At 35.1% G+C, this 23,922-nt stretch overlaps 2 protein-coding genes across 3 annotated transcripts in view; one reads left to right on the forward strand and one right to left on the reverse strand.

The window, feature by feature from the left end:
* Positions 1–23,922, forward strand: part of CENPP (centromere protein P) — a 231,925-nt gene that overhangs the window by 52,688 nt on the left and 155,315 nt on the right. The gene's annotated exons all lie outside the window — the stretch shown is intronic.
* OGN (osteoglycin) lies at positions 986–15,572 on the reverse strand. The gene is made up of 7 exons (XM_081263567.1): positions 15,420–15,572; positions 14,200–14,448; positions 12,176–12,263; positions 6,798–6,956; positions 4,006–4,208; positions 2,255–2,350; positions 986–1,479 (listed from the first exon to the last, which is right to left on the reverse strand). The coding sequence occupies exons 2-7, from the start codon at positions 14,371–14,373 to the stop codon at positions 1,309–1,311; spliced, it is 891 nt and encodes a 296-aa protein (XP_081119693.1). The 5' UTR covers positions 14,374–14,448; positions 15,420–15,572; the 3' UTR covers positions 986–1,308.

The following is a 23,922-nucleotide window of genomic DNA, read 5'->3' on the forward strand; positions in this document are numbered from 1 at the left end:
GTTAAAAATGGGAATAAGTAGGGGTTGGGGTTGTGGCTCGGTGGTAGAGCACTTGCCTAGCACGTGTGAGGTGCTGGGTTCGATCCTCAGCACCACATAAAAATAAATAAATAAATAAAATCTATTGTGTCCAACTACAACTAAAAAAAATATTTTAAAGAAAAGAAAATATATTTTAAAAATTTTTAATGGAAATAAGTAAGTGTTCCAGGAATAGTATAATATAAAGACATACCCAATTCCAGTGTATACTTTATAATGGAAATGTCATTGGTACTTTTACGTATACAGATCAGACTCATGTTTCTAAAACATGAGAATGTTGCTGAGAAGCTTTGCTATGAATTTTCAGTTTGTTTGGGTGAATGTGTGTATGTATGGGCACGTGGCACATGGTGTTCAGTGACCCCACGGAAGACACTTTGTTTTCATTTCTCATCTTTGAACAAATTTATTTATGAGACCCTCATTCCTATAATGTAAAAAGAAAATATTTTGCTATTATTTCATATTTGAAAATCTGTACAGTGGAGGAATCTTATTCTCTGAGAAATGGGGTAGACTTGATTTTTTTCTTAGAAGCTTACTGGTTTTAACTTGCTTGACTTTTTAAATGTTTTATGGTAGGCTTAGAATGTTAATATTTATATAAAAGAAAAATGTTTACTATTTAAGATTTTAATTGTATAACCACAAAGCAGAACACTGTGAACCTTTCTATATTAGGTCTTTATCAGAGAATAAAATTCTACTTTTGGAAAATTTTGCTGAAGCATGAGACTATCTCCTTTTTCTTAGACTAAGTGAAAATATAGCTAAAATAGCTGCCTTGATGGGAAGAAGTCAGAGTTCCTACTTCATAATAAATAATGATGAATCATAAAAGAAAAAACATTGGAGATCACTGGGAACATTTAGCTTTTTGAAGTTTTTGGAAAATCTGCCTTAAATGTTTTTGAGATACAGTAAAGGACAGGAAAGACAGTTGAAAGTTTCTTGGACTTCTTCTCTTCCTTTATTAGTAAGGGGAGTAATAACATCCAAATGGTATTTATATAAAAACATGCCTTTTAAATGGTAGTCTAGTGTAAACAAGAGGGGTTTCCTAGTGCTGTTTAAATATTTTCACATTACATTACTTTGAACTTAGAGATTCAGTTATGTAAGATTGTTCAACATCTTTGTTTAAAACATAAAATTCCATCTCAGTGGGATAAAAAGTTAATATTAAACCAGTATTTATGATCCTTTAGATAATGTTTAGACATATGTATGTGTACTTTAGCTTACAAGCTGTATTGATAGTGATTAAAAGTATGACCCTATAGGTAGTCTTTTTAAGCAAATAAAACTGTTTGGATGCTTTCCCAGGATGATTGGGTTGCCCTCCAGGCGAATCTCTTCAATCCGATCTCGAATGTAACGAGTGTCATTAGCCTTGCAGAATGTGTCATCTGTAATTGAAGTTATGTTGTTAAACTGAAAAACAAAAGGAAATAAAAATTGATCATAAATCTGGAATCAACCATCTGTTGCTTTGTAGTAGGATCCCATGGAATATTTTTTCAAAAAAGTGTTAAATATCATATACTGTGTATCTCATGATAATAAAACTATGCAGTCTGAGCACCCCTTTTTAAGTGTACAATGATATTTTGGAAGAATAGACTATCAATTATTAAGAGTAATTTTTGTGTAGCACAAAGTTCTGAATGTAAATAGGCTTATATTAAATGGAGAAAGTATCCTATTCTAGAGTGTCACTTCCAAAAATGTACTGTGTCCTTAGGTATTCTCTAAGGAAGTAATGCAAGTTGGAATTCTTAGGATTCTGAAAAAACAATTTCAGTTTTTTGTTTTCATTCCTCCTTCACTTTTGCATTCCCTACCTGATGTTGTACTTAGAAATGTTTACCTGTTTGGAGAAAGAGACATGAATTAGAGGTCCCAGTGCCCCCTCACTGTAAGTCCATGAGTTAAGATTAGCTAAGAGATGCCAAGTGTACATTGGACACAAATTTCACTTAAGAGCATACTTTACACCTGTAGTGAGTGTAACCAGTGGCTGGTCTGGTTCTAATCTCAGCTTCTGGGCAGGAGGGTTCATTTGACTAAATATTAATACTTTTGATGAACATTGAGCTATTGCACTGCCGTAGTCATCTAACCGTAATTTACAAGTGACTTTCCCAGTGAATTTCAAGAATGACCCATAGGTACTCAAAGCCAGAGATTGTGAAAAGAGCAATTATACCTGAAGATGAATTATACGTAGACTTTCTGGTAAGTTAGGAGGCACAGATTCCAGGGAATTATGGTCCAGGTAGAGGAAGGAGAGATTATTCAATTTCTGAAAGGAAAATTTAGTTGGAGTGTTATTGAGGTTTGTGTATTCCTTCACTGGATTCAAGCAATTTCTATAAAAGAATATTGGTATGAACAATATCAATAGTACATATGCTTGGTATGATAGTTTCTTGTTTTAGTCATCACTGTTTGGCTTCACAACTAGTGTATTTTGGTCCTTTATGATGACCAGCAAAGCTCTGCTTCTTACCTCAAGTTTCTGTCCATTCATCTCATCTCTGAATACCAAGCTTTGATGCCATGATCTTTCTGGGCCCTTTGAATTTGTCCTGGAAACAGCTTAATGAGTTCACTTACTGTGGGAAATTGCTTTTTGGATCCTGATGCTGTCCTAACCTCTCTTGATCTTCTGAAGCTTCCCATTTCAACTCCACCAACTTGTAGTGAAGCAGTCACACCTAACAGATGTATGTTGAGCAACATGTTTCCTGAAGCAATTTATGAAACACGTAACTTGCTATGGCTTTTTCCATAAGGAATTCATGTTGGGTTACTCTTCATGAACACTAACTCATTAAAGTGTATAATTATATACTATAGTTTTCCTAGATATTGCTCTTTTACCTTAACTTTGATATGCATTCTGTATCAGATCTTGCTAATTCTTTTCTGTACTATTAAATTCCTTTGTAAAAGCATCCTGCTTTTCAACATATGGGTAACAAGCACCTATCTTCCCAGTGGGTCTCATTTATGTGAATTATAGTAACCTTATTTTACTAGTGTCTGTTATAATCCTAGGGCATTTAGCAAAGCTACAAAAAGGCCAAATTTATCATTTTCATTCAAGTTGTCATGAATCCTCTCTATATGTGTAAAACCACAAGTACTTGAAACATTCCTCACCCCCTGTCCCCATAAGGAGTCTCACTGTCTTGCCTAGGCTGGCCTTAAACTCCTGGGCTCAAATGATTCTCCTGCTGCAGCATTCCAAATAATATTGACTATAGGCATGTGATACTATGCCCAGCTCAACATTTTTTTGTTTTTTAATGAAATGTTGATTATCTTGGTAAGTCTTAAGTACGCCAATTATTCAAAGATGCCCTACTTAAATTTATATCTTGAAATTACAAGTTTTAAGAAGTGAGTATGCTTTTAAAAAGTCTGCTAAAAGCCTCTTAACTTCTGAGTTCCTTATCAGAAACATATCAGGAACTCTGATCTAACTTTAAAATCTCTCTTAAAATTGAAAAAGGAGATCTTAAATATAAACAAAAAGGGAAGAGAAGTGAAATATTTTAACATTTTTCAAGAGACTATATATTTATGGACACATTATACATTGTATAATGTATAATGGCTCTTTGTTATGAAAGAAATATCTTCATTTATTTCATCAAAATAGTTTTAAATGGTCATCCAAACAAAATCCCATGAGGTGTCACACCCCTGTCATCTCAGCAACTCTGGAGTCTGAGGTAGGAGGATCATTTGAACCCAGGAGTTTAAGGCAAGCAAGATAGCTAGAGCATTTCAAAAAAAAAAAAAAAAAAAAAAAAAAAAAAAAAAAAAAAAAGAAGAAGAAGAAGAAGAAAGAAAAAATAAGTAATCAAAACAGAATTACTGACCAAAGTTTCTCTCTCTTTTGATATATTATCGCTGATACTGTGTTCAGCCATATGATGAAATACTTACTTTGAATGTATTTGCTTTGATCCCTCTGCTCTTGATTTTGTTGTATTTTGCATTAAATAAAGTAAGCTTTGGAGGAAGAACTGGAAGTTTCAGTAGTTGATTTTCAGCAAGCGAAAGCTCTTCTAACAGAGAAAGTTTTGAAAAAGTACCATCTTCTATGTCTTCTATCAAGTTTCCCGTAAAATCAAGTCTTCTTAAGTTAGCTTGAGGGGGAAAAAAAAAATCTTGTTGTTGCCTGAAGAAAGCATTTGTTTAACGGATCACATCTTTTCTTTAGTGCCTACTAGAGTGTCTACTCAGGAAAGTTTACTGTTGTTATCATTTGTGTGGATGGTGCTAAGAATTGAACTTCAGGTCTTGCACATGCTAGTCAATCTCTACTATGTGATACATCTCAAGCTGCATCAGTAGAATTTTGTTGAACACCGAATGTCTCTTTGTGTCTAACAATAATGCTTTGTCTAACTGCAGTCCAAGAATCTCAGGTTTGGAAGAGATTTTAAGTAGTCTTTCCATAGTTCTCTATTTGAATTTCTCAGGATGCATAGGCAGATTGAAATAAATTCTTACTGCAAATCATGAGAAGTAAGCATAACATTAGATTGACTGGAATCATGTAATTAGTGCTTTTGAAAAAAATTTTTGGCCAGCACGTTGCATTGTAATTGTGGGTATGTTACCTTAATCTCTCTAAGCCTTATTACTTAAGTGTTCCCTGATTTGCAACAGTCATGCAGATTGAGAGATTGAGAAATTCAGTGTGCATATGTATGTGCATATCACTTTTTCCAAGATGATTGAGAAATACAGTTGGTACTCATTCACAGTAGTATTTCTCCTCCCCCTTTGGTACTAGGAATGGAACCCAGGGGTCTTCTACCACTGAGCCACATCCCCAGCCCTTATATTTTATTTAGAGACAGGGTCTAACAAGTTGCTTAAGGCCTCACTAAGTTGCTAAGACTGCTTTTGAACTCACAATCCTCCTGTTTCAGCCTCCCAAGCTTCTGGGATTACAGGTGTGCACAACCACGCCTGGTGTGCACATTCCCAGCTCTTTTTTAAATTTTCAAATTTTGAGACAAGGTCTTGCCAACTAGCTGAAGCTTGCTTTTAGACTTGTGTTCCTCCTACCTTGACTTTCCAAGTAGCTGGAACTACAAGTATGTACCACTGTGCCAGGCCACAATGTCATCTCTATAATGTTGCTACAAATATTAAATTAATGAAAACTGAACCATTGCTCCTAGGGGAATTACAAGGTTAGGTTCCCATGAGCCTTTAGTCAATTATTTTTGTCAACCAGTTGCTGCTGTTATGTGTTTTTATTTAAAGATATTTTTTTTAATGTACAATGTTGGCTCATTAACATTGCACTATTACCTTATGCCTGAATGTAGTTTATTGGGCACATGTATTTTCTCTGTAAAGCATATCACAGCCTTCCTGCACTTAGAAATGCTATGGAGCACTGCAGCACTAGTCTTGGGCTCTTTTCAACAGTAAAATTATCAATAAAAAGGATAAAACTACAGAAAACATGTCACTAAATAGACTGAATAAGCATTTATTTACAGTATGAGAGCTGAAATCAGAAGAGAGTTTTGCTTTGTTCAGCCTCAGCTGGGGATGCTCATTTTAAATAACTCAATTTTTTTTTTTGCTGCTCCATTCGTATCTGCTAATGATCATGAAAGTATCATGTGTATTGATTTGGAGGTTACAAAAAGACTTTAGCAAGTAGGTTAATTTGCAAATAAGGGATCCCAAATCATGAGGATGAAATGTACTTCATTCCACAGTTGGGAGATACTACTGGCAGCATGAATGCAGTTATAGTTAATACAGTAAATGTATAATGAGGTCAGTACACATTCCTGTGTGTGTGTGATTTTTTTTAGTATATATATTTTTAATTGTAGATGGACACAATACCTTTTATTTTATTTATTTATTTTTATGTGGTACTGAGGATCGAACCCAGGGTCTTGCATGTGCTAGGCAAGCACTCTACCACTGAGCTACAGAGTCTAAGAAACTGACAAGAAATCAATGATCCAGAACTGAGGTTTTATACTGAAGAGGTAGAGCCTTCTGCTATACAAATGATAACACCCTTGTTGGGTTAAGGTTTAATAGGAATCCAGGAATTTAACATCATTAATGACCTGGGAAAGTTAAATGCCACTATTTGCAACGAAGAAGTTTGGTTCTTTTTAATGATGATGCCTGGCCTCTGCCACATCCTGGATTAGAACCTCTGGGAAATACAGCTTTGTATTAGTATTTTAAAAATACTTGCCCAGATATTTTTTAATATATAGCCAGGTTTATAAAACATGAGTTAAAATGAAGAAAAGCAGTTCCTGTGCTTTCACTGGAAAGGTGGAATATAAAACATTATGGTTAGAGAAGTATTGTAGTTATGTTGGTGGTGCTTACTATCTGAAGCAATGGATCCGTCCTTCCTTCCTTTTTCTTTTTAGAAGTTCTGGAGATTGAACCCAGGGCTTGATGCATGCTAGGCCAGCTCTCTGCCACTGAGTTATACTCTCAGTCTGCAAAGTGGATCTTGAGTTATGAGGGTTGAAAAATTACTGCTGTTCGTTTGTTAGGCTGTCGATACAGACATCAATCACCAGTAAAGAAAGATGACAGAGAAAGTCAGAGTGGAAAGAATATTTACCAACAAACCAGTCATTTTTGTGACAACTCCATATGTGGCAGGCTATAAGTATGTACAAACTTCTTTATAGGAGTTAGTACTACTATCGTATTTAAACTTAACTTACGCATGTCTGCGAAATCTTTAGCAGTCAGCTTTTTAATTTTATTGAATCGTGCATAAAGATAGGCTGATTCCTTTGGCAAGGGTGGTACAGCATCGATGTCAACTTCTTCACAGTACACAGAGCCACTTAGACAAACACATAAGAGGCACGTGGGCATTTCTAAATTGGGAAACAAAGTCATGAAAGTATAAAAAGCAGTTTGAAAATATTTAGCCTCTAGTGCTAAAATTGTTGGTATTAAAAATGTTATTACTAATTTGAAAAGGTATTTGACAGAATCATAGATGATAGTAGTAAGCATATTTATTTAGTAATGGTAGCCAGTGACCTACATTGTGCTTGATAATTAGAATTTTTAAGGTCTAAAAAAAATTTAAATCTATAAATTTATTTCAGATTGGTGACAGTGACTAAAGTCTTTAGAAATCACTAGTTGAATGAACAAAATATTAATTTGAAAATTAGAAGTCATCACAGGCACTGTTCAGATCCCATGTCTGAATTCTACTTGAGTTGCCTCGGGGTAACTTGGGAAGTTATTTGTGCCCCAACTCATTGATTGCATTTATTTATCCCACCTTTTTCTTTTAACCTGGAACAGTTCCTTAGTCTTTGTTTTTTGTATCATTTTTGAAAAGTGAAAACCCTCCATCCCCTGCTGTCCCCTGACATTTATTTTGCAGAATTTCTTTGTATTAGGGTTTGTCTGAGAGTTTCATTTTTTGGCTGAAGTATCTTGAAAATGGTGTTGTGTCCTCAGTGTTGCATATCAGGAGACACTTGGTATCTGTCTCATTCCTGATAATGTTTTTGGTCATATGGCTAAAATGGGTCTGCCATGTTTCTCACTCTGTAAGGTTACTATTTTTCACCTTGTAATTAATAATATCTTTTGGAGAAGTACTTTGAGACAAAAACAAAAAAAAAATGATGTGTTGTCAAACTTTTATCCACTGTTTTAGGATGCATCAATAATTCTTAACTGAATGATTTTTTTTTTTTTTTTGAACCAGGGATTGAACTCAGGGGCACTCAACCACTGATCCACATCCCCATACCTATTTTGTATTTTATTTAGTGACAGGGTCTCACCGAGTTGCTTATGCCTCACCATTGCTGAGGCTGGCTTTGAACTCATGATCCTCCTGTCTCAGCCTCCTGAGCCACTGGGATTACAGACATGTGCCACTGTTCCAGGCCCGACTCATTCCTTACTAGGATAGTTGCCAAGTAGCGAGTATCTAATTCCATCATTCCTTATCTTTTTGTTAGTTGGTGTTCTGCTGTAAAGTGGACCATTCTTTTCCTATTTATTTTTTATATCAATATGAATTCATGGATTTTCTATTCATGAGTCATAATCAATTACCATCATGTTTGTTTTAATAATCAAATTGTCATGGATTAGCCAGCTTTTTTTTTTTAAAGCTTTTTCTCCCACAATTTTTTATGGCTAATTGAGTAAATTCATATATTTAAATTGTACAATTTGTATTTGACATATGTATGTACCCACAAGACTTTCACTCTAATTGAGACAATTGATATAACCATCCCCACCCTCAAATTTTTTCATGCCCCTTAATAATACCTTTCTCCCACTCTTGTTGCCAAGCAACCACTGATCTGCTTTCATTACTTTGAATTTAGGAGAATTTTATAAGAAAAGAATAATTCACTATATATTCTTTTGTCTGGCTTCTTTCACTCCACATAGTTATTTTGAGATTCAACCATTGTTGAGTGTATCAGTGATTCATTCCTCTTTATTACTTATTATTTCATTGTCTAAGTGTATACAATTAATACATCAGCTCTTATAGACATTTGGGTCAGGTTTTGGCCATTTCTAAGAAAGCTTCTGTGAACACTTATACACAGATTTTTGTAGACTTAATGCTTTCATTTCTCAAGTACATACCCAGAAATGGAATTATTGGATTGTATTATGAGTGTAAGTTTTATCTTTTGAAGAAAGTCTCCAACTATTTTCTAAGGGACTATGCCATTTTTAACATTTCCACCACAATGTATGAGAACTCTAGTTGCTGTATATCCTTATCAACATTTGATATGGTCAGTCTTTTTAATTTTAGCCTTCAAGTAGAGTGTGTTGTGGTATGTCATTATGTAATTTGCATTTCCCTAATCACAAGTAATACCGAACATTTTTTTAATGTACTTATTTGACATCCACAAATTTTCCTTGGTAAAGTGTCTATTCATATGTTTTGCCTATTTTTTAACTGGATTTTTGTACAATTATTGACTTTTAGGATTATAAATTCTAGATATAAGTCATTTGTCAGATTTATGTTTTATAAATGTTTACCCCAGTTGTAACTTCTCTTTTTATTTTTTGTCAGTGTCTTTTGAAATACAAATATTTTAAATTTTAATGAATGATTCCTTTATATACATGTTTTTTGTTGTTGCTTTTGTTTTTATGAACTATTTGGTAGTCCCTGTGATAGCTTTCTGTCACGGTGGCAAAACACTTGAGAGAATCAACTTGAAGAAAGATTTATTTTTGGCTCACAGTTTCAGAGGTTTCAGTCCATGGTCGTTTGTTGGCACAATTCCTTTTGGGTCTATGACAAGGCAGAACATCATGGCAGCGAGAATGTGGTGGAGCAGAGCTGCTCACCTCATAGTCTCCAGGAAGCAGAGAGAGAAAGAGGATGGGCCCAGGGTCCCAATATACCCTCAAAGGGCACACCCCTAAATCCCTCCCATTAGGCCCCACTGCCTAAAGTTTCCATCCCTCCTAATAGTGCCATCAGCTTGGGAAGCTATCTTTAACACATGAATTTTGGGGGCACATTTTTAGATTCAAACTACAACAACCACTAAGATTTTAATCTCCCCCCCCACCCCCACCCCCGCCCGCCACAAGTTGTATAGTTTAAGCTCTTTACATTTAGGCACTGGTCCATTTTGAGTTAACTTTTATGGTAAATATGGTAATAAAAAAGGTTAATATCTTTTTTTTCTCTGTTATGGCTATTGGTATTTCAACATGATTTTGGGGAAAGATTAACCTTTCCCCCACTGATTTGTGTTGGCACATTTTCAAAAACTGGTTCACCATATTGTATAAACCCTTGGATTTTTATTTTGTTCCATTGATGTTTTTAAAATTTTATTTTTACACCAATACCACAATATCTTGATTCTTGTACTTTTATAAGTCTTGCTATGATGTCGTATAAATTCTCCAACTTTATTCTTCTTCAACATTGTTTTGAGTATTATAGGTGCTTTCTATATCCATATAAATTTTATTTTTTATTTTTTTGTACTAGGTATGGAACCCAGAGGCACTCATATACTGAGCTACATCCCCAATCCTTTTTATTTCTATTTTGAGACAGGATCTTGCTAAGTTGCCAAGGCTGGCTTCAAACTTGTTATCCTCCTGTCTTAACTGCCTAAGTTGCTGGGATTAAAGGCATATGCTACTACAACTGCCTTTTTCCATACAAATTTAGACACAGCTTTTAATTTAAAAATAAAATCTTGAAAATGCCTGTTAGAATTTTGATTGGGGTTGTGTTGAGTTGCATTTATGTTTGGGGAAAATTGATATCTTGATGTTATTAAGTGTTCCAGACTTTGAACACAATATATTTCTCTATAAGTTCATAGCCCACTTCAATCTAATGTATGAAATATGATATGTCAAGAGCTTTGTAATGTTGTGAACAACCAATAAAAAAAAAGAAAGAAAAGAAACAGAAAAAAATATATATATTTCTCCATATATTTAAATCTTCTTTAATTTCTCTCAATAGTATTGTCTGACTTTCAGTGTATAGGACTTATATATATTTTCTACATATTTACTTGTGTATTTCATACATTTTGATGAATTTTTAAAAAATATTATACACATCTATTATTCTTTGAGCACGTCTTTATTTTTTGGCCTAGAAAGATGTCCCAGACAAATCTTGCATTTTCCCTACCTCAATCCTAAAGTGAGTTCTCTCTTAAAAAAGTACTGGTTCTTTTTAGTGCAGAATGGTATTAGAAACCAAGATCTCGGTTCTGGGTGTGCCCATTGCTGTTGGAATCTCATCATTCCCAGCATGCAAAAGTTTAATGGAATCAAATGTAATGATCTTTTCTGTTAATATATCTGGACTTTGAGGTGTTCGCCACACAGGTTGCCTTCTAGTGCATGTATTTTCATCATAAACATTTGGATCCCTAATCTACTTGGAGTATGGTTTTTGTTTTTAGTTTTTGTCTAAAGTATGAATCTAATTATATCCCTTTTCAAATGGATGTGTAGTTTTACCAGCCCCAGTTTTTTTTAATATTTATTTTTTAGTTGTAGTTGGCCATAATACCTTTATTTTATTTATTTTTTATGAGGTGCTGAGAATCGAACCCAGGACCTCGCACCTGCTAGGCGAGTGCTCTACCACTGAGCCACAACCCCAGCCCCAGCCCCAGTTTTTTAAAAGTACCATTTTTGTGTCAGTGATTTAAGTTGGTACTGTGTGCTACATTTCTATCTATTCATGCACTAGGATTCACAATTTTTAAAGTATAATATGTTTTAATGTGTGGTAGGTCTCATTCTGCATATACCAGACATTGTTCAGTGTTTCCCCCTGTATTTGTGCATGTTTTTCCATATGAACTTTAGAATCTGTTTTTCCAGCTTTTATAAGTTTTTAGTAATTTTAGTGAACTTAGAACTACCGTTTTTGTGATATTGAGTCATCCTATCTAAGAACCATTTGTCTAAGTCTGCTTTTCCTAAGGTACTTTAAGATGTATTTTCTGCTTGGTTCATTTTAAATTTATTGTAGCACTATAGAAATTAATGTGTATTTTTCATGATTTTGTATGAAATAATGTTCTATTTTAGAGCAGGGATAAACGGAATACATAGGAACTATTAAATGGAACTTATTGTACTATAAGTTCTCTATTAATTTAATGGAAATGGATATTTTAATTAATTATAAAAAGAGCCATTTCTCTTCGGTGAGTTTCTTGAAGGCAAGAATTACATTTTATTTACCTTACCCTGAGGCTGTTCATTGTATTCAGGAAATGATCAATCTTTAAGTATTTCTGGAATTGATTTCATTTGGGTATAAACATACATTCTGTAGATGGTAAGCTTGGACTAAGCTTTGGTTGTTCTTGAATGCTCCTGTTCCATATTCTCATTCATAGTGTGCGGTGACAAATGATTGCACTCCCAATATATTTGCTTGTCTTTACCACTGGAGCTAAAATTTCAGTTTACATTTACTGTTATCTTGAGGTAATTTTTTATTACTATAAGATAAAGTTCCTGCAGTTATTTTTAAAGGTTCTTTTAGAAAAAAATTAGATTATAGAGTATTTGTACTTACCATCATTTTCTTTCTTGGGGGGTAATAATGTTACAGCTTCGTCTTTTTGTACCTGAAGACTTTTCTCATCAGGTATTATCATATTTTCCTATTGGAGAAATAATAGTTTGTTATCAGGTGTGATGAGGTCTAAATTTGACTGTCAACCCAGGTGTCACAGAGAGTGTTTATCTTCTCATAATCACAATTTCTTTTGTGTTCTGTTAGCATTTTTTACATAACTTCATTTCATAATTTATTACATTATAATATAAATGTGTTTTTACCCTAGACTGTGAGCTCCTGGAGTAAAAGAACCAGATTATTTTTTTTATTTTTGTATTTGCAATGGCTGAACTCAGTACTTAGTAAATGTTGAATACATTGAAATTCCTAGTGGAATGACAGTTTTTTTGAGGTGAAACTATTTCATGTGGTTCTTGTCTTAGTTCCTCTTATCAGATTCTATCATTTTGAGCAAGAGGTGCTTCAGAGCTCCCTGAAGCCACATGAGTGAAGTATTGTGTAAGCTTCATCTGTCTCTTTTAGGGTTGAACCTTTAATTACCTACATGTCTCCTTGAAGCCCTGACCTTCAGAGCCCCTTTATTCTGGCCTTCTGTGGTACTCAGACCACTGGCCTAAGCTGTCAACTCTGGGGAACTGGAGTCCCTAACATTGACCTTCCCCTCTATTCTCAGAGAGTATGTTTTCAGCCATTGAAGTGTAGCATATTATGTGGGGTCCTATTCTTTCCACTCGTTGTAAGTGTGCTTCACTTTATCTCGGTCATCACTCCTGGCCTTGCCTTCCTTGGTCTTCATTTTTTCATCTGTGCTGGCTGCCTCCCCTACCCCCTGTCCCATTGAATTCTCTTCCATTCCACAAAATTTAGTCTACATGTTTAGGCTGAAAAACTGCTAAAACCCTGTAACGAGAAGAAGCAGAGAGAAAGTTATCTCTAAACTTTTTAAGAATCAGGGAATTTGAAAATGTTCTTATAATTGATTGATGGATTCAAATTATCCAAGTGAGCCAATAGCTTATATTTAGCTTATATTATGATGGGGTGCTGCTTCTTTTTTAATTTGTAACTATGACTGGAAATACCAATATTTTCTGTCATAATCATGGACAAATATAATACCAGTATATCAACTAACTGCATTAGAAGAAAGAAATAATGGTATTAACATTTGCTTATTCTGTGCGAAAAGAAAAGTAATTTAACTAGTCAGTCTTAAAATCTTCACCCTCTGGTTTATAGCAGAGAAGAACTTATCCAGCAACCAATTTTATTATATTTTTGGCTACATTTCTGGTTTTCCATTGTATGTGTGTATGTGTGTATGACGTATACAGTGGGCAACAGATAGTTATGTGCTATGTAACTTTTTCCTTAACCAATATTCATTTCTGTGTGCCAAGAAAACCACAAATAATTACATTGCTTGAAGGTGAGATGTGAATGATGTGTTATAGAAACTCTCCTTGTAGAATGTTAACTCAATAACAGTTACAGATCCTTGCAAACTGATATAGAGTCTAAACTGCTAAAACTGATTTAAAAGAAAGCCCCTATGAATTTGTTTTCAATTTTTGGTACTTTGTGTAGTTGACATAACCAGTGCTCTTCTGGTCATTCCCTTGAACCATTTTTTCCCCAAATAATAAACTAAGCTAAGAATTCATCTTTATTCTCATTAATTTATTTTTTAGGCAGTAAAATATGCAAATATAGGGCATTGCATAACATAATATATAAATTGCAACTGGTCGGAGATCATCTTTAAAGTTTAGCTTCCCTTAAATTTTATTTTTTGTTTACTATAGCAACTATTTGGTTACCATAAGTACTATTTATTAATTTGGAAGTCATGCATGTTCTAAAAGTATAATCTCAGGGGACAATTATTATGAATTACTTTTAACCATTTAAAATGCTTTTCATTTCCCCTTACTTTATCAGATAAATTCAAGAAAAACAAAATGTACATTTAAATGGGTACTATTTTAGAAGGTAAATTTAGAATATAAATAAAATACCTTAATATTTTTTCCATCCAGGTATTTATCCTCATAATCTTGGCTAAATATGGTTTCTTCCAAGTTATCTGTTCCATACTCATGGGTGATGCCTGAGTCCTGCTGAGCTGGTGGTGCTGGCTCTGTCAGAGGCATGAACAGTAACAGGAGCAGTGTAGACTGCACAGTCTTCATTTCAGCAGAAATCAATGTGACTGGAAGTTAATAAACCAGTGGCCTGCAGATTGTGGGACAAAACTCTGCTTTTCCCTGGAAATAAAAATGCAGACCATCGAAGCAATATTTAAAAGCTTAGAGGATGTTTTGGCAGAGTGTACGCAGTAGGGGCGAGAGAACAAGTATTTAACCCTTAGTGATCTTTAATTAGATACTAGCAGTTTGCATGTATCAGTAAACATTCTGAAAAATAGTTTTAGAAAGTTTTATTTATTGTCTATCAAAGATCTAAGAGAGGTTGATAATTTAAGTTTCTTAATAAATAAGTGCCTTCAATAGAGGTACTTATATACAATGAAATATTTTTAGGATACCTGTAGTAGAAATAGTTAAATGAAGACCCAAGATCTGTCTCATGTGAGTTAAAAATATCATATTTCAACTTTGCTGCTTTATAAGAACTTTTGATTCTGCTTTTTGAAACAAGTTCCTAGAAAAAATTTAAAACTTAAATCTTAATTGCATATCATGTAGTCATTAATACTTACAGAATATAGAGTTTTGTAAATTTAATAGATTATCACTATTTTTAATTAATAATAAGGTCTTTTCAGTTTAAACTATGAAAACTGCAACAATAGTATTGTAGACTAGAGGAAATGCAGAGTTTAATCAAGGAACTTTGAGGAACATACTGGAAAGGATTCTTTTAGATTCACCAGTGTATTTTATCTGGTGGGCAGATACTTCAGATTATTTCTTAAGTAACTTCAGAATCATACAGAGTTGCTGATGCTACATTATAGATGCCAATTTATCAAAAATCCAGTGATTGAAAATTAAGAATAAAATGGGTTTGTGAGTTTTGTAACACCCAGTTCTTATCTGCCTCAATATTAAGTTATATAATGTAATGATAGATGAAAATAATTGTTAAAAATTAATTGTTCAAGGTAACTGAACTTAAACACATTAGAAATGTCCTTTACATTTATTAAGACTATTAGATACATCACACTTTAGCAAATAATATTTAAAATAATATGTGGGGAAAAAAAGCCTACCGTTATAGCCGTTTTGAAGTTTTTTGTGGTTTTCCTCAATTGGTGTTCATGCCTGTGCATTAGCCCCAAGTGGGAGGGTGAGTGAGGAAAGCGGTGGATTGATTTCAAACTGCTGAATAAAATTTCAGGGCCCAGCAGCTTTAAGAGAGCAGTTTCCATGTGGTAAAGATCTTTGCCAACATTCCTCCTCTAGGGTGAAATGCAGGGTGTTGTACTAGAGAACTGTGCTGGAGATGTTGGAAATCGCTGCTATCTGGCTGCTTCGACTGAATACAGACCCATGTTCTTTTTATCTTGTGTAATAATCACTAATCTTTTAGTGAATATGAGTTTATAAAATGACATAGTTACAAAAATCACAATTTTCATTTTGCTGCTTTCCCATGAGATAAAATACCTGCGTTTTGAATGAAATAGAACACTAAAACCAAAATGTGGTCTGTGCTTCTAATTTTATATGGACTAAAGGTCTTGTCCAAAGTTTTTAATTAATTTTATAGTCTGAAATATCCAATGAAATATTTAGTTTTAGCCTACTTTATTTTATAATTTGATCTTTTGGTGTTTTTGTTCCTTTATTTTAGTTACATGTAATAAAAACCAATGTATGAGAATTAGTTGTTTAAAAATAAAATTGATCTATAATTTTGGGGTTGGTAATAAAAATATTTTTGTTTGCTGAATGACTGGAACTGCATAAACTTATTTTAATATTAAATTGATTTTAAAAAGTTAAAGTGGTATTATAGGTACCATGTAAGTAACTTTGAAGATTCACTTTTTAAAACCTACTCACTTTTATTTGCATTACTCTTTAGTGCTTTTGGCAATCAGAGTAATATTTCTTTTTTCTCTAAGGTAAAAATTTAACAAATATGAATATTTTGTTAAAATGGAACCTGAAAGAATACCAGTTCTCTTTTCTAGTGAAAATTGGTTTTAGCAAGTTTCAAATCAAAGTTTAGATAAACTAAAACTTTTAACACCCAAGTTTTTATTTGAATGTGAATTACTTTAATTTTTTTTTAACTTTAATTTTAATTATGATATGCTCTGATTTTGGTTGAGATAAATTATTGATTTTATGGCTTTAAAGGTAGAGTAAACTTTTCTGAATTTTCTTTTTTATCACATTTGTTTATTTGTTCATTTATTTTGGTGATGGGGATTGTCAACCACCAAGTCACGTCCCCAGCCCTATTTTGTATTTTATTTAGAGACAGGGTCTCACTGAGTTGCTTAGCACCTTGTTGTTGCTGAGGCTGACTTCAAACTCAATATCTTCCTGTCTCAGCCTCTCAAGCCAATGGGATTATAGGTGTGTGTCACCACTCCCACCTTAAATTTATTTTTTGAAACAGTAGAGGGTCTTAAAAATATGTAATCATAAAACAGTAGATATTGATTGGTATTGTGTGGCAGGTTAATGGAGCTGAAATGTAAGCTGGATAGATATATGTCCAGATTTGGAAAACCTTGAAGTCATGGTTTCATTAATGCTACAATTTGGTACTTTAGATTACAGAAAATTATTTTGTGTATTGTAATGTCTTTCCTTGAAAAGTTATGACCAGTAAGTATAATTTTATGAGCATTCATTTATTTAATAAAAGTTTATTAAGCACCAGATCTGTGCCAGAACTACAACCTAACTTAGACAAATAGAATTCAGTTTTCCCCCTCCAGGATTTCTTGTAGTCTAAATCAACAGAAAGGCAGCTAATAAGCAACTAGAATGCAAGTTGGGTTTGCTGCACAGAAGTGTACACAGGGCTGGCTGATACTGGAAGAGGCCACACCTTTATTGGTTGAGGTCAAGGTGGTGCACCCACGCTGACTTCTATAGAGATTTGGAAAGAGGAGGGTTGCATGGCATTGAGGTGTTCCAGGCAAGAGGCACAGCTTATTGTGGAAGGGATGGATAGATAATTTTTAAAAACTTGTACTTGGTTGAATTTGGCTGGAGCTTAGAGTGAGGGAGAAAGAGAAAAGATGAAACAGAATGGACTATTTTAAGAGATTTGATTAGACAAGGAACCAGAATCAGATTAAAAAGAGTCTTTTATACCCTACTATTATGGTTTGGATGTGAGGTGTCCCCAAAAGCTCACATGTGAGACAATGAAAGAAGGTTCAGAGAAGAAATGATTGGATTGAGAGTCTTAACACAATCAGTGAATTAATCACCTGATGGGATTAATTGGGTGGTAGCTGAAAGCAGGTGGGGTGTGGCTAGAGGAGGTGGGGCTTTGGGCCATAGGTTTGGGGTATATGTTTGTATCTGGAAAGTGGAGATCTCTCTTTCTGTCTCTCTGCCCCCACCCTGCACAGTCCCATGCTTTCTGATTACCATGTGAGCTGCTTCCCTCTACCACACTCTTCTGCCATGTTTTTCTCACCTTGAGCCCTAAGGCATGGAGCTATGGACTAAGACCTCTGAAACTGGAACCCCCAGATAAACTTTTCCTCCCCTGCTGTTGTTGTGGTCAGGTCCTTTAGTCATAGCAGTGAAAAATCTGACTAAAACACCTAAGAGGTTTAGACTTTGGTCTGTAATCAGTGAGAGACTACTGAGAAATTCTTAAGCCATTAAGTAATTATGACCCTATTTGCATTTTATAAATTTCCCTCTCATGGTGTGTTTCTGATTGTTGTGATGGTTATCTAGTACTGTGTAAGAAATTATCACAAATTAATGACTTTAGATAACATACACTAACTATTTCATAGCTACTGTGGGTCAGGAGTTTGACATGGCTTTGTTTGATTGCCTGCTTCAGAATCTCATCTGAAAGCTGCATTTGAAATGCAGCCAGAACTGGAGCCTCATTTTGAGGGCCCAGTGGGGAAGAGTTGTTGGTAGCATTCAGATCCTTGCAGAATTTGGGACTATAGGCCTCAGTTTTTTGCTGTTAGCTGAAGGCCTCCTTCCTTGCAGTGTGACTTCCTTTATAGGGCAGCTTGCGACACGCAACCTGCTTTACACTGGAGAGGGAGGTTATGTTTAGCAAGGTGGGCAACATGGTCTTTTGTGGCCTTCAAATAAACATGATCACATGTGCACTCTCAGCTTTGCCACATTTTGTTGACTAAAAGTAAGTCTCAGAGTGTTCACATAAACCAAAGGGGCAATGATTACACAAGCTAGAGTCTGGAAATATCCAGAATTACATTGGAAAATAAACTGATGTTCCTGCCTAAAGTTAGCCAAATGATAAAATTGAGGCCATACCCTCCAAGACCACCCTCACCTTTGATAGCAAATCCAAGTTCAGATGACTCCCCAAACCACCCTCATAATCAATAATTGTCTAGAAGTGCTTCAAGAAGTAAGTGAAGGCTGTACTACTCAAGATTGTGGCTTATGTAGGGAAAGATAAGCAAAAAAATCAGCCAAAGGAAGAGATGCATAGGGCAGAATCTAGAGGGGTTCCAAATATGAAGCTTCCATTGTTCTCAGGATATGTTGCCCTGTAAGCATTGATGGTGACAGTATGTACACACAAAGAATTGATTGCCAGGGAAGATCATCCAAGCCTTGGTGTCCAGAGTTTTTATTGGGGCTTCATTAATGACTGGTTGATTGTTCATGTGGTTGAATTCAACCTCCACATCTACTGATACTACATTATGCAAAGCCCCCATCTAAATTTCATGGTTGATATTTCTGATTACCTCAACCTGAAACTATTGAATTTGACTGGTCCTATCTAAACTAAGATAGTCAAGGCAAGGTCCAGACCTCTCTTCAGGCGCGCGCGCTCTCGCTCTCTCTCTCTCTCTCTCTCTGGCGCTTTCTCTCTCTCTCTCTCTCTCTCTCATTTCTCTCTCATTTCTCTCTCTCTCTCTCTCTCTCTCTCTCTCTCTCTCTCTCTCTCTCTCTCTCTCTCTCTCTCTCTTTCTCAATTGCTATACTGGGGATTGAACCTAGTGGTGATCTACCTCTGAGCTGTATCTCCAGCCCTTCTTATCTAATTTTTCCCCCCAAATAGGGTATTGCTAAGTTGCTTAGGCTGTCCTTGAATTTACAATCCTCCTGCCTCAGCCTCCCAAGTAGTTAATATGACACCTGGCCAAAGCCAAACATTGTATATACATTTCCCAATATTAAAATGCTTAAAACTAAAATAGGTTGTTTTCTGTTCAAGAAAGAAATGTTTTGTTTTAGTTAAAAGACTAGGAACAAGATGAAAACTGCTACTGTTCAAGAGTAGATATTGTATCCAAAATGAAGTATTTTTATCTGTTGGATTCTTTTAGGTGACCCTGTTGCATTATCCTTGTATCTTCTAGGAGATTTATTTCTTTGATAGTGTCCCATTAACCTGTGGTTCTTCCTCCCAATTGCTTATGAGAGAGAGAGAGAGAGAGAGAGAGAGAGAGAGAGAGAGAGAGAGAGAGAGAGAATGAATGAATGAGAATGAATATGGAACTGAGTTTTGAAACAAGGGTTTTCTGGGAATGAGGTATCTGGGTTCTACTGACAGAGCCATTTTAGCTACCAAATGGACTTTCAATAAAAGCTACAAACCATAAGAGTCTTTTCTCCATTTTCATTTCCTTCATCTTCTAACTTTAGAAATCAGAACACTTAAGTTCTAGTTTTGATCTGAATTTACCTGAGCTGATCTTGGACCCATTCTTTAATTTCTTTAGGCCTCATTCTTTGTTATTTTGTGTTTGTATTTTGTTTTTGATACTCAGGATAGAACTTAGAGGTGCTCTATGACTATGCTACATCCTTAGCCCTTTTTTATTTTTAGAAAAGTTTTCACTAAGTTGCCAAGGCTGGCCTGGAACTTGAAATCTTCCTGCCTCAGCCCCCTGAGTCACTAGAATTACAGGGGTGCACCACTGTGCCTGGCTTTTTATCTGAATGACTATAATCTACATACCATAGAATTTCTCATCCTCCATACCATTGACTTTCGGGCCTTAGAATTCTCTTGTGGGAGTTTTTTGTTTTTATTTTTTGTGGTTCTTGGGATTAAACCTAGGGTTTGGGCATGCTGGGCAAGCACTCTCTCATGAGCTCCACCCTGATAATCCTTTTGGGGACCTTTGTATGTACTGCAGGATGTTTACCAGTACCACCTTCAGTTGTGGAAATGTCAGGGGTGGTGGAATTGACCCTGTTGAGAACTACTGAGTTTACATATTTATACCTTTTAAAGCCAACATTTGAAAGTATTATGGCAAGCCTATGGTTTAAATCTCCTGCTCATGCCTGAACACTGGTTGTTTGTTCACAGGAATACAATGAGTATTTTCCTAAGTATTTAAAGGAAGGGGAATTATGACTCAACATAAGGAAGAGTTTATGGTAAAAATTTGTCTTTATTTGTGAATTTATATTTTTCTTAGTAGTGCATAAATCTCTATGATGAATTCACAACCTAAACAGGTAAATTGATAAAAGATGTCCACAATATGATACTTATAACTAAGCATATTTAGCTTATAACTAGGCATAGTTGTATATATTGAGGAAATTGGAGCATAAAAGGAATTTCAGATTTTTAGATCTTAGGATTTAATCTTGTTTCCAGCTGCTCTTATACTTTATTTCCAAGATTTACAAAAAATTAATTTGGAATCAGGAAACCAAGGTTTAAGTTCCAGATGTCCTTGGAGTCATATGAATGCTTTATAACAGAAAGAGTATATAGAAGAGACAAGGTTTATTTCTTCTATTTTCTTTTTTCCACAGGGAGCTGGTTAAGTATGTTATGTGATATGCATACATCTGTATTTTAGTTTAGTAGCCCCAATGTTGAAGAATAAAGTGAAAACATATGTATAGTGTTTCAGATAATATTTAAATACAAGCTAAGCATTTTCAACCAGTATTATTTTGAACTAATTTATGAAGCATCTTGAAATTTTTATTTTCTTTCTAAAAGCTAAGTATATGTTCGGTTTTACTGTGTGTGTGTGTGTGTGTGTGTGTGTGTGTGTGTGTGTGTGTTTCGCTAGGGATTGAACCCAGGGCCTCACACAAGCTAGGCAAGCACTCTACCACTGAGCTACATCCCCAAGCCTTTAAATGTATGTTCACTGTGTGTTTCTTGATTAAATTTGGATTTATGTTATGATTTGAATTTTTTGTTAATAGTTTTAAATGGTTTAGTCTATTAGCTAATACAACTACTTTGTTGTATAATGGAAATAATGAGAAAAATTATAGGTGTATTTTCATGTTTTTCTTTCTTATTATAAATATCAAATCAACTAGTATGGTTTACTGCTGCAGTACAGGGACTCTGCAATCTTTATGGCCTAGTTAAAGAAAATACTTTATTCTTCAGTTTTTCCTGGGGAACCTAAAAATGATTATGCTGTTTTATTTGTTTTACGTTTAATGAGAAATAGTTGGGATAGGTTTGAGTTGCCAAAGAATAAATGGTGGTTACTCTACCTCCTCATTGGGCTTTTAGCTGGAGGATGTTTGTTGATATACTTATTTATACATATTTGTAGAGAGGAACCAGAGCAGATTGGAGTTGAGTTGTTCTGCCTGATAGGAAGAATTTGGGTGGAAGAGCAAACTTGTGAGGGTGATGGAGAGAATACTGCCATCCTCATCCTGTTGAGCCATTTTTTGAAAGACGTGAACTATCTTTCACAAGTTAGTTGCTTTGGAAAGCTAAACTATCCACAGTGACTATGCATTTGGTTTTTTGTGGAGTACATACCCTGGTAAAATCATTACTAACGTCTCTCTTGTCCATCAATCTTGTGTATGAGTAGAATGTTGGAAGAACCTGAAAAAGAGGTGCTGACTCCTTTCTGTGCACACTCCAGTACAGGAAAGCCAACAGGAGCACTCCAGAGTGTCTAGCACCGAGACCCACGGGCTGCAGGCCAGACCTCCTGAGCAAGAGGTGTTTATTGGATACCTGCAACTGGCATGCACTTTCTATCTTTGTATCAACTATATAAGAGCCATCTTCCTTTAATCACTAGGAAAGAGGACTGGGGATGTGACTCAGTGCTAGGGTGCTTGTCTGGCATGTGTGAGGCTCTGGGTTCAATCCCCAACAGCACAAAAAAACAAACAAAACAAAAGAAAAACTAGAAAGGGGAGGCTTAGGAAAACCAAATAACCTACTCAAAGTTACCTGGCTTAAAAGTGTTAAATCAGGCTTCATACCCAAATATGTGATATCAAAGTCCTTGTTTTGAATTGCTAAATTGTGTAGTTTTATTTTTGATAAGGATGTTCTTTGAGAATTTAAATTATTTTTTATAAGTTCAGAAAGATAAAAATAGAAGCTCCAGAATTCTGAAAATTGGAAGATTTTTTACTTTTTAAATTTTGTAAGAGTTCAAAAAAAGTAATTACTACTTCTTTATGTTAATCTCAGCCAAGAGCTTTTTTTCTCCCCTCTGTTGGTCAGTTCCTGTCACACATCAAGATACCACTTCTTTCTGTAGCCTTCAGCAACTTCAGGAGGTCCTCACAAGGGGTAATGGTGGTGGTATCTGTGCTCACACAATTTTTCACAGTTACTGCCTTTTCAGCATTTTCTTTCTTTCTTCTTTGTGTTAGAAGGAGCTGTTTGGTCTTATTTTCTTTATTTTTTGGTACCAGGGGCTGAACCCAGGGGTACTTAATTACTGAGCCACATCCCAAGCCCTTTTAATAGGGTCTCACTGAGTTGCTTAGGGTCTCAATAAGTTGCTGAGGCTGGCTTTGAACTTGAAATCCTCCTGCCTCAGCCTCCTGAGCTAATGGGATTACAGACATGTACCAGTGTGCTCGGCCAAAATATCTGCTTTCCTGAGCTAATTCACATTCAATACAATTCACCCTTTAAAAGTATATGATTCAGTAGAGCTAAGTATTTTCAGGCTTTTATATAGCCATCAGCATAATCATTTTTAGGTTTTTTTTCATCACCCCTAAAAGAAACCCTGCAACCCATTAGGAGTCACTCCCCATTTTTTCCCTATTTCCCTACCCTGCTGGCTTAGATAGCCAATAAATTTTGTCTTTATAGATTTCCATGTTCTGCACATTATTTACAAATGAAATCATTCAGTATGTGTTCTATAGCTGACTTTTACCATGCATAATGTTTATAAAGGTTTATTCAAGTTGTAGCCTGTGTTAGTGCTTCATTCCTTCTTATGACTGAATAACATTCCACTATATAGATAAACTATGTTTTGCTTATCTGTTCATAAGCACTTGGGTGGTTTCCTTTTTGACTCTTATGGACAATGCTGCTATGGACATTCATGTACACATTTTTGCATGAACATTGTGTTCAATTTTCTTGGATTCATAAATGGAAGTGGAATTACTGGCTTATGCATAACGTTAGCTTTTGAACAACTGCCAGATTGCTTTCTGAAGCAGCTGCACCATTTGACGCTCTTCTCAGAAGTGTGCAAGGGCACCAATTTCTCTGTCTCCTTTCTAACAACTCTTACTTGGTTTTTGATTCCAGCCATCCTAATGAGCATGAAGTATCTCACTGTGATTTTGAAATGCATT

The sequence above is a fragment of the Spermophilus citellus genome (genome assembly GCF_964194105.1).
Source record: "Spermophilus citellus genome assembly, chromosome: 12".
NCBI classification, from domain to species: Eukaryota; Metazoa; Chordata; class Mammalia; order Rodentia; family Sciuridae; genus Spermophilus; species Spermophilus citellus.

Coding starts and splice junctions, on each gene's coding strand:
- OGN (XM_081263567.1), bottom strand. CDS start 14,373: ATGAAGACTGTGCAGTCTACACTGCTCCTGTTACTGTTCATGCCTCTG. Junction 4,209..6,797: donor TAAAGATTTCGCAGACATGC/GTAAGTTAAGTT, acceptor TTCCCCCTCAAG/CTAACTTAAGAAGACTTGAT. Junction 1,480..2,254: donor TACGTATAATTCATCTTCAG/GTATAATTGCTC, acceptor TTTGTTTTTCAG/TTTAACAACATAACTTCAAT.